We start from the raw sequence: 15978 nt of genomic DNA, 5'->3' as shown, positions 1-15978 counted from the left end.
GAAGGCCTCAAGAGGTCTTCTGTTACTTGGAGAATGCCTCAAAAGGTCTTATATTGCCTATAGAAGACCTCAAGAGATCTTCTGTTACCTATATGAGTCCTTAAGAATTCTTATTTCACCTACAAAAGGCCTCAAGATTTCTTCTGTTGCCTATGGGTTAGGTTTTAGGAAATGCGCGGCTGCTATGCTGGCAGCCACTCCACTCGGAGACCTTATGGTCCATTGTGATCATCCTGATTGTTCGGGGCTGTGTTGATTGGGGAGATGATTATTGAAGATTGCTATTGATGAAATGATTATTGGTGTGATATAGTTTTGATAGTTGTGTTGCAGTTATAGAGTTGATGTAGAAAGGGGGGTAATGACTTGATGACTGGTGTGTTGATGATTATTGTTAGCGTGATGATGGATATTGGTGTTTCAAGACTATGGTAGTGTTCGTTAGTTGTTGTAGAGATGATTATTGATGTGAAGAGTACGGATTCCGGTTTAAGATTGAGGAACGTTGTTTTGTGTAGAGGTGGTGTTTGTCGTGTTCTCAGTTCGTTGAAGCCATCTCAGGCTCTTGGCAAGGTGTAGCAGATGTGACGGCTCTGTTTGGCAGAATGCTGTTAGAGATTGGGTGGTGTGTACGCCCACGATGCGCAGTATTCTTTGAGTCTCTATTTCTTCCTCATCCTCGCACAGCCTACAGTAGTCAGCCGTATCGCCTTCTTCCCATCTGCACGTCATTGATCTTATTCTGCAATGACCCGTGATGATCTCCACTGCTAGCTTTAGATCGGATTTATTCATTGTGAACAGTGAGGCGGTTCTTGACTTGGACGGAATTGACCAAATCGCCCTTGATGTTCTGCAGCTTGACGTATTTTGTCATTGTTGGCAGAATTTAACCCGACATTTCTCTCCTATTTTTCTCCTGAAGTGGCACAGTGGTGGCTTGATGGAGTTGTCGATTTCAATGTTTTGTGGCTCCGATCCGCAGCGTGCCAGTTCGTCGGCTGCCTCGTTTCCCTCGATGTTGCAGTGCCCTGGGACCCAACACAAGGTGACGATTGATTTTAGTGGCTCCAAAGCGTGTTTGCAGTCCAGAACAGCCGCGGACTTGATATAATGGGACCTGAGTGATTTTAGGGCCGCTTGACTATCAACATAAATAGTCACCGGTCCAACTATGTCCCCTCTCATGTTGTTCATCAGTTCCGCGGCCTTTCTGATCACAAAAATTTCGGCATGGAAGACACTACAATATTCGCTCAACTTGTATGAAAGTCGTAGATCAAGGGAATTGCTATAGACACCTGCTCCTTTGCCTGTTTCCATCTTAGAGCCGTCAGTATAGATCTCTATAGCGTCTAGAGGTGGGCTACTGTGTGTCCAATCATCCCTTTGGGGTATGTGCACCTTTGTTGCCTCGAAGCACATTTGTGGTGATATATAGTCACTAATGTTCCCAGAGACCGTTGATAGTCCGAATCGATGTTGTATTGCAGTTCGTCCGTGCTCGGAACTTCGCCATGAACCTAGCTCGTTCAGACGAAGTACACTCATTGCTGCCAGTTTCTGCACTACAAGGTACAGTGTAGATCTAGTAGCACATTTAGGGCTGCTTGTGGAGTGCTCCTCATGGCACCAGTGATTAGTAATGATGCCGCTCTTTGGACGCTGTTCAGTTTGTTTAAATATGTCGTTTTGTTCAGAGCATTCCGCCATACCAGAGAGCCATATGCAAGAATTGGGCGTACAATGGTCGTATATATCCAGTGGATGACCGTTGGTCTCAGATCCCAACTCTTGCCAATGGAATTTTTGCAGGAGTATAGAGCTATTAGACCTCACTTGGTGCGCTCCTCGACATTCCTTTTCCACGTGAGTTGGTGGTCCAGAATAATTCCGAGGTATTTGGCTTCCGAAGAGATTTCAAGAGTAACTCCGTCCAGCACTGGTAGGGCGAATGGTCTGACCTTCATTTTGTTTGTAAACAGAACTAGCTCAGTTTTCGATGGGTTCACACCTAGTCCATTGTTGCGTGCCCATCTTGATAATTTGACTAGAGCTCCTTGCATAAGTTCTGATAGTGTCTGCGGAAACTTCCCGCTGAACATGTCTGTTGCCTATAAAAGACGTCAAGAGGTGTTCTGTTGTCTATAGAGGATCTGAAGAGGTCTTCTGTTGTCTATAGGGGCCTGAGTAGGTTTCCAATTGTCTTATTACAGTGTCTGTATGTACATTCGTTAGCCTAATGACTGAGGGTAAAAAAGGGAACTGCTCCAAGAAACCGCCATTAAAATGTAAACCCACTTCTAGGGTAGTCAGGAACTCATAATTCTTACACTGAATAAACCTTCCAATGGGGAGTAATTTCCGTTCTATAGGAAACTTTTAAGGAAACAGCAGGGTCCCAATTTGATTTTGCAGCCTTCTCCTTAATACCCTTAAGAGCTGCAATATTTGCATTGGAATCTCTACTGGCATCGATCGATTAAGGTGTGAACAGAATGAAATACGCCGCTTGTTTCACGCTCAGTTTCATGTCAAAGATTAAAAGCCAAGTACTACCTAATTCAAATGCTGTCTAATTAATTTGAATTAGGTAGTAATTTGCCTTTAGTCTTTTACATGAAACTGAGCGTGATAAAGCGGCGTATTTCATTGTGTTTCTACCTTTAGAGTTCGTTTCTGTAATGCTGGCATGGCGTAAAATTTCGGATCCATGACAGTCTCAGTAATCATCATCATCTTCTTTAAGGTTCAAGATATATTTTTTTACAATTGTGAGCAACATGTCGAATAAATGGCGCCCAATGTGGGGTCGGAACTCAGTAATTTGAACGAAATGTCGATTCCATAACAGCCTCAGCAATCATCTTCTTTAGTCACCGATATTATATTTTTAGGATTATACGTTACATGTCAAATAAATGGCGCCCAACGTAGGTCGTAAGACTAAACGAGGAACACGGCAAATCCGTTATAATTGGCAAGTACATTACCGAGTTCCCAAACTATAATTTCGAATTAGTTTTTCTTTCTAATTTTTAAAAAGATGACATTACAAACGTAACCTGTAATATTATCATCTGTCTGCATGTCTTATGAGTATCCCGAAACACCAGGTTTTACTGAAGGAAATTGCTAGCATTCACATTGCTATTTTAGGATTTGATGCTAATGCTCATATCTTCCATACGGAAATCGATACTAGCTGAATTTACCATATTCAATTTTATTCGAAAAGCTAAGAATTCGTAATAGGAGTAAGGTAGGAAATAGAGTTGTGCAAATTGAACTACCTAGTTCACAATCTAGTTCAATGGACACCGGTCGTTTCTTTGAACAAAATGCGTATACTAATTATTTCACGTTAGTTTGTATGATGTTACTCATACGTTTTTGAACTAGGACAGTGAACTAGGTCGTTCAATTGCCCAACTCTAGTAGGAAACATTCCGAAATTTAATTAGGAAAATCACATACCCATGACCCTTACAAACATCGGCAACACCGATATTACAAAATGAGGATTATATGAAAAGTGTTCCCTCTCTAGGATCACAGGATGAATGAGGATTTCGAGTTTCTATATAGTCCGTAAGAAGTAGTGATGAAACATATTCAAGCTCTGACGGCCACAGACCTGTTCCACCACGGTGGTTTGGCGACAATAGAGGAAGTGAAGAATTCTTCTGTTGTCTATAAAATACCATAATAAGTCTTCTGTTATCTTTACAAGGCCTCATGAGGTCTTCTATTATCTTTAGAAGACCTCAAGATGTCTTTTGCTGTCCATAGAAAAACTCAAGAGGTCTTGTGTTGTCTGTAAAAGGCCTAAAGAGGTCTTCTGTTGTCTATAAATGACCTCAAGATGTCTTGTCCATAGGAGATATCAAGATATTTTGTCTATAGAAGGCCCCAATAAATCATCTTTTCTCCGTGGAAGACTTCAGTTGTCTGCTTTTGTCTGTAGAAGACCTCAGGATGTCTTCTTTGCCCTATAGAAGGCCTTTAGAGGTCTATCGTTGTCTACAAAATACCTCAAGAGGTCTTGTTCATAGGAAATCTCAAAGTCTTCTGTCTATAAAACGCCCCAAAAGTCATATTTTCTCCATGGAAGAATTACAGTTGTCTTCTTTTGTCTGTAGAAGACATCAGGATGTCTTCTGTGCCCTATAGAAGGCCTCTAGAGGTCTATCGTTGTCTATGAAAGACCTCAAGAGGTTTTGTCATAGGAGACCTCAAGATATCTTAAGGTCTTCTACCTATAGAAGGCCCAACAAGAGGTATTCTGTTCTATATAAGGACTCAAGAGGTCTTCTGCTGTCTTTAGACCTCAGGACGTATTATGTTCTCCATAGAACGCCTAAAGAGTTCTTCTGTTGTCTATAGAAGGCCTCAAGAGTTTTTCTGTTCTTTATAGAAGGCTTTAATAGGTATTCTATTGTTTATAGAAGACCTCCGATGTCTAATGTGCCCTAAAGAAGGCCTCTAGAGATCTACGGTTGTCCATAAAAGACCTCAAGAGGTCTTGTGATAGGAGACCTCAAGAGATCTTAAGGTTTCTGTTCTATATATGAGGACTCAAGAGGTCTTCTATTGTCTATAGAAGGCCTCAAGAGGTCTTTTGTCCTCCATATAAAGCCTCAAGAGGTCTTCTGTTCTTTATACAAGGCTTTAATAGGTATTCTATTGTTTATAGAACACCTCCGATGTCTAATGTGTCCTAAAGAAGGCCTGTAGAGGTCTACCGTTGCCTATATAAGATCTCAAGAGGTCTTGTCATAGGAGACTTCAAGAGATCTTAAGGTCTCAAGGAGTCTCCTTGAGTCTCAAGAGGTATTTTTTTCTCTATATGAGGGCCTCATAGGTTTTCTGTTCTCTACAGAAGGCCTTCAGAGGTCTTCGGTTCGATAAAGACGGACTCAAGAGGTCTTCTGCTCTGCATATAAGGACTCAACAGGTCTTATGTTGTCTATGAAAGGCATCAAAATGTCTTCCATTGTGTATATATTATATACTCAAAGTCTGGAGTTTTAATTTAATTCAGTTTATTATTTCATTAAGAAGGATTGCGATGTACAAGTTGCAAGAGTAAACTTAGAACTAACTAGTAAAAAATAAAGAATGTAAAAAGAGAATAGAGTTGCCATCTGACAGATAAAATAAAAGTGATGTCAATATCGAAATTACATATATAACATCTTTCCCCTCTAAGGAGAGAATAAGACCCTTGGTCTTCGAACCCTTGTCGAGCGCCGCAAACCTTGACCCCGTTCCTCCACATTTGTAGCAGTTGATGATGGCGATGGTTCAGTGAATCCTAGAACCGGAGTGGATGACGAAGAAGCTAGGGTATCCTCATATGCCTGTGTTGAGACAGATGGAGTTGCAAAATGTTCGGTCTGCTCTAGCCCATTCTCTGGACTAGCAGTCTCCACGTTCTCTTCCTGTTGTTCGACTCCAGTTTCTTGTCGTTCGTCGGTGACATTGCTCGATACAGCTCCGTTGCTATATGGTCGACTCGCCAAGTTTTTCTTACTGTTGACTAGTGTGTGGCGACCGCAAGCACTAACATCATGCTGGTCTGTTCCCCGAACTTGATCGATATGTCTCCTATAATACTTCCCCTGGAACAAAATTTCATAGTGGACATCTCCCAGACGTTTAGTCACCTTGCCTTTAAGCCATTTGTTGATGCGTGGATTTCCGGAAAGAAAGTACACAATTTGATTCCTTTCCAGTTCTCTGTACTTACAGCTGTTCTTCAGGTATTGTTTGGCTGTCACTTTACTATTAGTTTCTTCTGGCCGCACTAGATCCAGACGTGTTCGTAGTTGGCGTCCTAAAAACAACTGTGCTGGCGACTGTCCTGTCGTAGAATGGGGTGCATTTCTGTACTGCCTCAGGAATTCGTTTAAATTCTCCTTCAGAGTCATTTTCGTTGTACACATAGCCTTTAATGCATTCTTCACAGTTTGGACACTTCGCTCTGCTTGGCCGTTAGTTGCTGGGTGGTAAGGGGCAGTGAATTTGTGATACTTCACGCCAATTCGTTGTATAAAATTCTTGAATTCTGCAGAAGAAAAATTTGTTCCATTATCCGAAACTAATATTGATGGCACTCCATATGTAGCAAACACTTCATCAAGCAATGTTATGGTTGCAGCTGCGTTCATTGATTTGGTAACCTTTACCTCCAACCATTTAGAGAATGCATCACTAATAATGAGTAACATCATTCCCTCAAAGGGTCCCGCATAGTCTATGTGGACTCGCTCCCACGGAGCATTGGGGTACTCCCAATGGTGATCTGTGCACTTCTTCGGAACATTTGCATATTTTGCACATCGCTCGCATTCCCTCGCAGTACCCTCAATGTCTTTGTCGATGCCGGGCCAGTATATAAAGGACCGGGCTATGCCTTTCATCTTAACCATTCCTAGATGGGCACCATGCAAATCTTTCATTAAATCGCCCCGAAATCTAGGAGGGATCACGATCCGGTGTTCGAACGTTAAACACCCAGATGATAATTTGTAGTTCATTTCTGGTGACTTGTAACCAGTTTTTGACAAACACTGTCCACTTTCCAATAACTTTACAATCTTACCAAGATGTGGATCCTTTCTCGTTTCCTGCGCAATTCGTTCGGCAGTTACTGGTAATTGATTAATTTGACGAATCATGAAACTGTCGAATTCATCAAAATCGTAAGCTGTGGCCTGACGAAGACCGAGCTTGTTAACTTTGTTTGATGGTGTTACTCGAGACAAATAATCGGCATTAATGTTTTCTTTCGAAGTTTTGTGGACCACCTCAAAATCAAAATTAGAAAGGAAGTCGGCGTAGTTTGCCATACGGGATATGCATAAAACAGGCAGCGTCTTACTCGGATGGAGAATTTGTACCAGCGGTTTGTGGTCAGTAATCAGAGTCCAATGACGGGCATACAAGTACTTAAAAAACTTTTGGACGGCCCACACTATGGCCAGCGCCTCTTTATCAATTTGCGAGTATCGTTGCTCCGTCGCGTTCATGGTGCGGCTCGCGTAAGCAATTGGACGTTCCTGTCCATTAGGCAGACGGTGTGACAGAACAGCTCCCAGTCCCGTTTTGCTGGCGTCCGTTGCAAGAAGAAGAGGCAATGCTGGATCATACGGCATCAGCACTTGTGGCGATATCAACATTTGCTTTATTTTTGTATATGCTGTATCTGTATTTTTATTCCAATACAACATACCTTTTTTCAAAACATCTCGAAGAGGTCTTTCCAGCGTAGACAGTTTTGGTATGAAATTCGAATAATACGACGCCTTTCCTAAAAATAGTTGTAATTCCTCCAACGTACTTGGTTTTGCCGCATGCATAATTGCTTCAATGTGCTTGTTGGATTTATGAATTCCTTTGGCGTCAATTTTGTGACCCAAAAATTCAATCGATGACGTCACAAACACGCATTTTTTCTTATTTAACTTAAATCCAAATTCCTTCAATTTGGATAAAGCAATCTCAAGGACTTTCAAAAGTTCATCTACGTCTCTGGCGAATACCAGGATATCGTCAAAAAAGTTAAGAATATTAGGAATACCCTGTATAGCCGTTTCCATTGTCCTTTGCCAGATGGCCGGAATGTTAGCAGCTCCATAAACTGCACGAGTTGGGCGTATCAGTCCGTGTGTTGGAGTATTCAGCGTCAGGACATTGGCAAATTCGTCGTCAAGGACCAAGTGTGAATATGCGTCAGTAATGTCCAAATGGGCAAACACGGTCGAGCCCTTCATCCTGTTGAAAATATCCTCCGCTTTTGGAATGGGATGTTCGTCTATTACCATCTGTGGATTTACGGTTGGTTTGTAGTTACCCGTGATACGTATACCTCCATTCTTCTTCGTTACTACATGTGTAGTAGATGCCCATTCTGAATATTCTACTCTTTTGTAAAAACCCGCTGCAATTTTAGCATCTATTTCTTTGGTATATGCATCCCGTAATGCGAATGGTATTTCTCGGGGTCTTGCAAATTTTGGAGTAGAATCTTGCTTTAACTGCACTTTAATAGGTGGACCTTTGAACTTACCCGCGACATCACTGAATATATCTTCATGTTTGGCTAATATCAGTTGTAGTCGTTGCTGTTGATGTTCAGACAGAATAGGTTTTCTTACTGATACGGAGGCTACCTTCTCTCCTGCCGCTGCTGACAACTCCGTCCCCACTGGTGTCTCTGTAGAGTCATGGAATAATTCTGCAAAATTTATTTCTCGAACAAAATGTGCGATCCACTCACGACCACACAACGTGTCAAATTCTCCATCCACTACATATAAGTTCAGCCTACGACTGGTTCTGCCTAAAGACACATTCACAACGGTCCGTCCGACGCACGTAATCTTGTGCCCTGTATAACTTGAGAATCGCCGGTCAGATTTTTTAACACTGGTGTCTGCTTAATATTTTTTAAATTCTTCAAGCTAATAATACTGCATGGAGCACCAGTATCCAGTTCCATATCCACTTTCTGGTCGTCTATCTTCATTGTGATCATTTTCCGATCGAATGGCCCTTTCGTTTTGACTGTTGCCACCAGATACGTATGTGCTTCCTCGCTCTCATCGGACGACACCGACTCATCTATCTGTTTTGTGCTTGCCGCATGTAAAACACTTTGCATTCTTGAATTTACAATCCTTCCGTACGTGTCGACCACCGCAACCATAACATCTCACCTCTGCCGTTTTATTCGCCTTCTGCTTGACACCATTTTTCGTCTTTACAGGTATAAATCCCAATTTGCATGTAGGTTCTGTCGTAATATTCTCGCCTGTATTTACTACAGTCGCTGATACTTGAGTTAACTCCCTTTCCGTGGCACACTCATATGCCTCCGCAAAACTCTTTGGTTGCTTGGCAATAATCTCGTCACAAATATTGCGAGATTCAACCCCGAATATCATTTGCTCTATCAGCATCCTATCCAGGAATGCCCCATACTCACATGATGCCGCTGCTTGCTTCAAGCGCAATGAAAAATTTGCCAAAGACTCCCCCACGTCCTGGCGTATCTGTCGAAATCTAAAACTTTCCGCATAAATATTTCTCCTTCCGTCGAAATGATTGATCAGTGTTGTTTTGATTTCTTCGTATTTCATTTCTTCTGGCTTCTTGGGACTAATTAGAATTTTGAGAGCTGTATTTAGCTCGGCACCCATGTGTACACGCGCATAATTATGATAATCTTCTTGCGCAATCTTGCTCAATTTCAACGCCCAATCGAATCTGTCGAAATAGTCTCTAACTGTTGAGCCATCTGCGCTTTTGTATTCGCTTATTGCAAAACGTGGTGGTCTCGTTGCATTTACAGTGAGTGTCAAAAATATTCGGTTTTCAATTTCACCAATAATAACACCTCAGTATTTTAGAAGCCCATACCCAATATTCAAAAAACCAAATACTTAAAAAAATGTTGGTCCTGTGGCAATTAAAAAATGTATGTAACATGGATCCATGGCAACCCTATAAGCGAGAATAACAAAGAAGAAGTTGTTAACCCTGTTTTCTATGCGTCAAAAATATTCGGTTTTTGTAACTTTTGTTAAATATTTTGGCAAAAAAGCGGCCAATATCGAACTTTTTCTGCAATATTAGTATAAATTTCAATAATTGCGAACAGAATCTTTGTTCCTGTGTGCAAAAATATCATATTTCATAGCAAATTATCAAAATTTAGGGCTAAGGAAAAACGTTATCCCAGAAAGGAGAAAACTGTTTATATTTTATTATAAAAACGGCAGAAACAAAGGGAATTTTTGGTTATTTTTGAATAATTAGTCGAATATAGTTGAAATAATGTGCAAAAGTCACGAAAATACAGAAATAATCGATTTCGTGAAACACATAAGCCAGTCAAACCAAGGACTGGGAGGGAAGGTGGAGGAATCTCCTGAAAAATTACGGCTAAACCGCCCTTAATTTTCTTGAAATTAGTCACCGAGGCCTAAATGACTTTCAGAAGATAAAAAATATGCACTTACATTCCAAAAAAATCGTAAGGATAAAGCCTTTCATGGCCTTGTAACACATCACACGCCATCGGCTTATTTACATTACCAAAAATCTAGTTCAAATTTCGCCTTGATGTACCTTCAAAACTTGATGTACATCAGAAACTTGGTGAAATGGAGTTAGTTTTGAATGCCTAAGCAGGAAAATCAGTATACCACCAAGTTTCCGGCCTTTCTGTGTACTCCAATACAAAAAGTACAAAGGAGCTTCCAGGAGATATGTATTTATCAAAGACTTATGATCTGTTACAAGGCCATGAAGGGCTTTACCCTTACGATTTTTTTGGAAAGTAAGTGCATATTTTCTATCTTCTGAAAGTCATTTAGGGCTCGGTGATCAATTTCAAGAAAATTAAGAGCGGATTATCCGTAAATTTCCAGGAGATTCCTCTACCTTCCATCCCAGTTCTTGGTTTGACTGGCTTATGTGTTTCACGAAATCGATTATTTCTGTATTTTCGTGACTTTTGCACATTATTTCAACTATATTCGACTAATTATTCAAAAATAACCAAAAATTCCCTTTGTTTCTGCCGTTTTTATAATAAAATATAAACAGTTTTCTCCTTTCTGGGATAACGTTTTTCCTTAGCCCTAAATTTTGATAATTTGCTATGACATATGATATTTTTGCACACAGGAGCAAAGATTCTGTTCGCAATTATTGAAATTTATACTAATATTGCAGAAAAAGTTCGATATTGGACTCTTTTTTGCCAAAATATTTAACAAAAGTTACAAAAACCGAATATTTTTGACGCATAGAAAACAGGGTTAACAACTTCTTCTTTGTTATTCTCGCTTATAGGGTTGCCATGGATCCATGTTACATACATTTTTTAATTGCCACAGGACCAAAATTTTTTTAAGCATTTGGTTTTTTGAATATTGGGTATGGGCTTCTAAAATACTGAGGTGTTATTATTGGTGAAATTGAAAACCGAATATTTTTGACACTCACTGTATGTCGTCTGACGTCACAGACTGCGGCCGCGATGTTTGCACCGCCTCCGTCACAGCCGTACGAATTGCATCCGCCAATGAAGCAAAAACTGCATTCATCTGCTCCTGGTTCATAGGGGGTTATCATGAACGAAATTTCCCCGTGAGTTTTGTTTTTCCGCCGTTGCAACTTAAGGGAGAAAGTGAAAAAATTCACGGGGAATTGCCGTTCATGATAACCCCCATAATGTCTGTCCACTTCTGACACCACTATTATATACTCAAAGTCTGGAGTTTTAATTTAATTCAGTTTATTATTTCATTAAGAAGGATTGCGATGTACAAGTTGCAAGAGTAAACTTAGAACTAACTAGTAAAAAATAAAGAATGTAAAAAGAGAATAGAGTTGCCATCTGACAGATAAAATAAAAGTGATGTCAATATCGAAATTACATATATAAGAGTATAGAAGACCTTAAGAGGTATTCTGTTGTTATAGAAGAACTACTCTGTTGATATACGAGACCTGAAGATGTCTTCTTTTGTCTATAGGAAACGTTTTGTCTATAGAACACCTCAAGAGTTTTTCTGTTGTCTATAGAAGGGTTTAAGAGGTCTTCTGTTGTCTATGGAAGGCCCCAACAGATCTTCTGTTGTCTATACTAGATCTCAAGAGGTATTATGTTGTCAATAGTAGACTTAAAGGGTCTTCTGTTTTCTACAGAAGGCCTCAAGAGTTATTCTGTTGTCTATAGAACACCTTTAGAGTTTTTCTGGTGTCTATGAAGGATCTAAAGACGTCTTCTGGTATTTATGAAAGGCATCAAGTAGCTTACTGTTGTCTATTGACAACCTCAAGAGGTCTTCTGTGGTCTAAAGAAGACTTCAAGTGTCTTTTTTTCTACAAAAGTCCTTAAAATGTTTTTCTGTTCCTTTTAGAAGGCGTCAATAGTTAGATACTCCTACAAATACATAAATAACACATGTTGAAGTAATAAAAAAAATTCCCGCCATATCGAAATTTTCGTCCCAGTTATGTTGGCAAAACCACAATTCTCCTTCAAAGTCCCATCTGTTTTATTTCTCCCACAAATTAATAAAGGAGAGATTTCTAAAGCAGGAGGAGGCATTGTGACTCACAAGAGAGCCCATGTGCTCTAAGTGAGCGTAAATTTGTTATCGCTCACAGCCTGTGTAGATGCTAACACGTTGTGAACAACAACAAATTTACGCTCGTTGAGAGCACAAGAGAGACCCAAAAATGTTCTCTGCCTCACTCTGTTCTAAAGTCCCCATTGCTGCGACATTCTCTTTTGGGGATTTTTCTCTCAAATCAATTGTCATGCAAAAATATACATATATGGGAGAGTTCGCTCTCTCTCTCATCGTGTTAATGCACTTTTAGCAGTTTGCAGTGAAAATTTTGCATTACAAATTTTCCGTTTATTTTCTTTTTTGGAGAGAGTAAGAAATAATTGCAGCGCTGTATATGCTATATATGTATTTACTCCCCCAAACGCAGGCAGTAAGTAACAAAATGCAACAACCGATATGAAAGTGCATTTCGTTGTCAGACAAACATCCTTCTCCCAGCGCCGCCATCATCATCATCTCCACCCACTCGATACATGCTTGGATGAAGGCATATTACAATAATGTTTGTTGTGGAAAGTTTGATAGATTTTAGGACCTCTTAAGCGGAGTACACATCAGCATACACGAATGACTGGCAACTAGGTGTATATTGCTAATATCAAGGTCGAGATGAATTATTATTTTTTTCTAATATTTAAAATTGAAGAAATTGAAAAATAATGAATCACCTGCCTCAACCCTGTCCGACATGTAAACCTGGATAAACAATACCGGCATCAAAACAAAGAAGTAAAAAAGGCTTTTAGGAAGCATAAAGGAATAAACATACATACATGGACGAACTTTCAACATTAGCTAAAGCCGCAGCATATAAAATCGCAATAGGAAGCCTCGTCTCGAACCTCAGCTGCAAGTGTAATGATGTCTTCTCTGAATTCTGAGCTCCTGTGGGACCCTTAAAAATCGTACTCCCTTTTGTCTTTTTAAACACAATTTTAAATTGCTGGAATTTGGAAAGTTATTTTACCTCACATTCCCATTGATGATGCATCTTTGCAATGCGTGGCAGCATACACACTTCTATATCTACATATCGTCACCATAAATGCCCGAAGACGTAACCCACAAAACCAAAACTTTACAGGAGAAGCAAAAAACGTTATACAATTAAAAACTCTTTTACGGAATATTAATCATATGAAGGCGGGTATATGGGATATTATCGATCATATACGAAGGGGAATAAGTAGTGAAACCAAAACCTATGAATTGCTTAGTTTCGAGATCCTCCATTACAACAAAATCTGCAATATAACCCCATTTTCCTAAATGTCATTTCTTGAATAGGATCTTTGTTTTTGAACGTAGAAGCTTGAAATTTTGCCAGAGCATGTATTTTAGCTTTATGTATCAGATTACGTCAAAAAACGAATTTCGATTTTCATGTCGGTTACGTCTTCGGGCATTTATGGTGACGATATATACAATTATAACGATTTGTTTAACAAGTAACGAGTGCACATATCTGCCTGCAACATAGTTGCCGTTCAGGTTTTGTCGGTTTAATTCCAGGTTAACTGAAGGTCGACAATTGCCTTCTTTTATTACTAAAGTACATACTTATGTTTGTAGATATGTATAGTAGTATGTTTGTATGTTCTTATACATACCGATGATACCTTTCACATGGCTTCACCATTTATCCTTACATGTTGTCATCGTCGTTCGTAAACCATCATTTTGTGGTTTGGTGCATAACTCTGTTTCCCGGTAATTGAATTGTGAAACATGATTTCACTGTTGGCTGCTGATTGGCCTCTCGCTTAATGCGATTTTTCACAGATATTGGGTCGGTTAAAGAATTTAAACAGCAAATTCATCATTTAAGATCCATACAATGTCTAGCATTTATAGAAGACTTTCTTAAGGTCTGCAAATAATACCAAAATTACAGTTTTTGGGTCATAAAGAGAAAGTCGATGGTGAAGGCCATAAAAGGAGGCTTTTTATATCTGTCCATTATAAAAAATAAACTCAAAACCATGTTTCTTTCATTCCTTTACTTCCCCGGAATAACAACTCCTTTGGTCAACTACATTGTACTAACTAGTTTAATTTATTGTGTTTACTATTGTTTTTCTTTTTCTTCATTCTTTCTTATAAATTGAATTATAAATTGAACATAAAATTGAAATCAGAAAATTAAATTTCTACAGGTTTTATTGTTATATATCTAGATAATATGAATGCCACCAGTATGGAGGCACAAACAAAACAAAATGCAAACGTATAAAATGATTCCTCGGTAAAGATATCGGTAAACGATGGTATATCACCATAGATCTTCTCGATGACAGCCAAAGTGCCGGTATGTTTGCTGCGTTTTACCATTGTTGTGCAGTGAAAGTTTTACTTCTTCTTTTGAATCTTTTTGCCTGCACCAGCTATCTTTTGTTTTTCGGCCTTGGTTAGTACCTTGCCGGTATCTTCTTCTTCAGGTGCCGCTGAGGAAATGTGACGATTACACAATTGCAATATTTCTAAAGTATTTAAATTGGAACTTAGCAGGCGAACGTCTTTTACTTTGAGTTTTTCTGGAATGATAGAATGAGAGAGAGAGACAGGAAAGAAGATTAGATATGCTGAATGTATTAAGAGAAATTTGATTCTGCCGTTTTTATAATAAAATATAAACAGTTTTCTCCTTTCTGGGATAACGTTTTTCCTTAGCCCTAAATTTTGATAATTTGCTATGACATATGATATTTTTGCACACAGGAGCAAAGATTCTGTTCGCAATTATTGAAATTTATACTAATATTGCAGAAAAAGTTCGATATTGGACTCTTTTTTGCCAAAATATTTAACAAAAGTTACAAAAACCGAATATTTTTGACGCATAGAAAACAGGGTTAACAACTTCTTCTTTGTTATTCTCGCTTATAGGGTTGCCATGGATCCATGTTACATACATTTTTTAATTGCCACAGGACCAAAATTTTTTTAAGCATTTGGTTTTTTGAATATTGGGTATGGGCTTCTAAAATACTGAGGTGTTATTATTGGTGAAATTGAAAACCGAATATTTTTGACACTCACTGTATGTCGTCTGACGTCACAGACTGCGGCCGCGATGTTTGCACCGCCTCCGTCACAGCCGTACGAATTGCATCCGCCAATGAAGCAAAAACTGCATTCATCTGCTCCTGGTTCATAGGGGGTTATCATGAACGAAATTTCCCCGTGAGTTTTGTTTTTCCGCCGTTGCAACTTAAGGGAGAAAGTGAAAAAATTCACGGGGAATTGCCGTTCATGATAACCCCCATAATGTCTGTCCACTTCTGACACCACTATTATATACTCAAAGTCTGGAGTTTTAATTTAATTCAGTTTATTATTTCATTAAGAAGGATTGCGATGTACAAGTTGCAAGAGTAAACTTAGAACTAACTAGTAAAAAATAAAGAATGTAAAAAGAGAATAGAGTTGCCATCTGACAGATAAAATAAAAGTGATGTCAATATCGAAATTACATATATAAGAGTATAGAAGACCTTAAGAGGTATTCTGTTGTTATAGAAGAACTACTCTGTTGATATACGAGACCTGAAGATGTCTTCTTTTGTCTATAGGAAACGTTTTGTCTATAGAACACCTCAAGAGTTTTTCTGTTGTCTATAGAAGGGTTTAAGAGGTCTTCTGTTGTCTATGGAAGGCCCCAACAGATCTTCTGTTGTCTATACTAGATCTCAAGAGGTATTATGTTGTCAATAGTAGACTTAAAGGGTCTTCTGTTTTCTACAGAAGGCCTCAAGAGTTATTCTGTTGTCTATAGAACACCTTTAGAGTTTTTCTGGTGTCTATGAAGGATCTAAAGACGTCT

The 15978-nt window shown here is 39.1% G+C and overlaps 2 protein-coding genes across 13 annotated transcripts in view; one reads left to right on the top strand and one right to left on the bottom strand.

The window, feature by feature from the left end:
• Positions 1 to 15978, top strand: part of AGO1 (protein argonaute-1) — a 70481-nt gene that overhangs the window by 26242 nt on the left and 28261 nt on the right. The window lies entirely within an intron of this gene.
• On the bottom strand, positions 14189 to 14711 carry LOC141406114 (uncharacterized). The gene has a single exon (XM_073991194.1). It carries the CDS (start codon positions 14484 to 14486, stop codon positions 14298 to 14300), a length of 189 nt encoding a protein of 62 aa, XP_073847295.1. The 5' UTR covers positions 14487 to 14711; the 3' UTR covers positions 14189 to 14297.

The sequence above is a fragment of the Musca autumnalis genome, unplaced genomic scaffold (genome assembly GCF_047663935.1).
Source record: "Musca autumnalis isolate F117 unplaced genomic scaffold, ASM4766393v1 scaffold_5, whole genome shotgun sequence".
NCBI classification, from domain to species: domain Eukaryota; kingdom Metazoa; phylum Arthropoda; class Insecta; order Diptera; family Muscidae; genus Musca; species Musca autumnalis.
The sequence above is the reverse complement of the archived record's forward strand: the minus strand, read 5'-3'. Positions and strand labels throughout refer to the sequence as shown.

Coding starts and splice junctions, on each gene's coding strand:
- LOC141406114 (XM_073991194.1), bottom strand. CDS start 14,486: ATGGTAAAACGCAGCAAACATACCGGCACTTTGGCTGTCATCGAGAAG.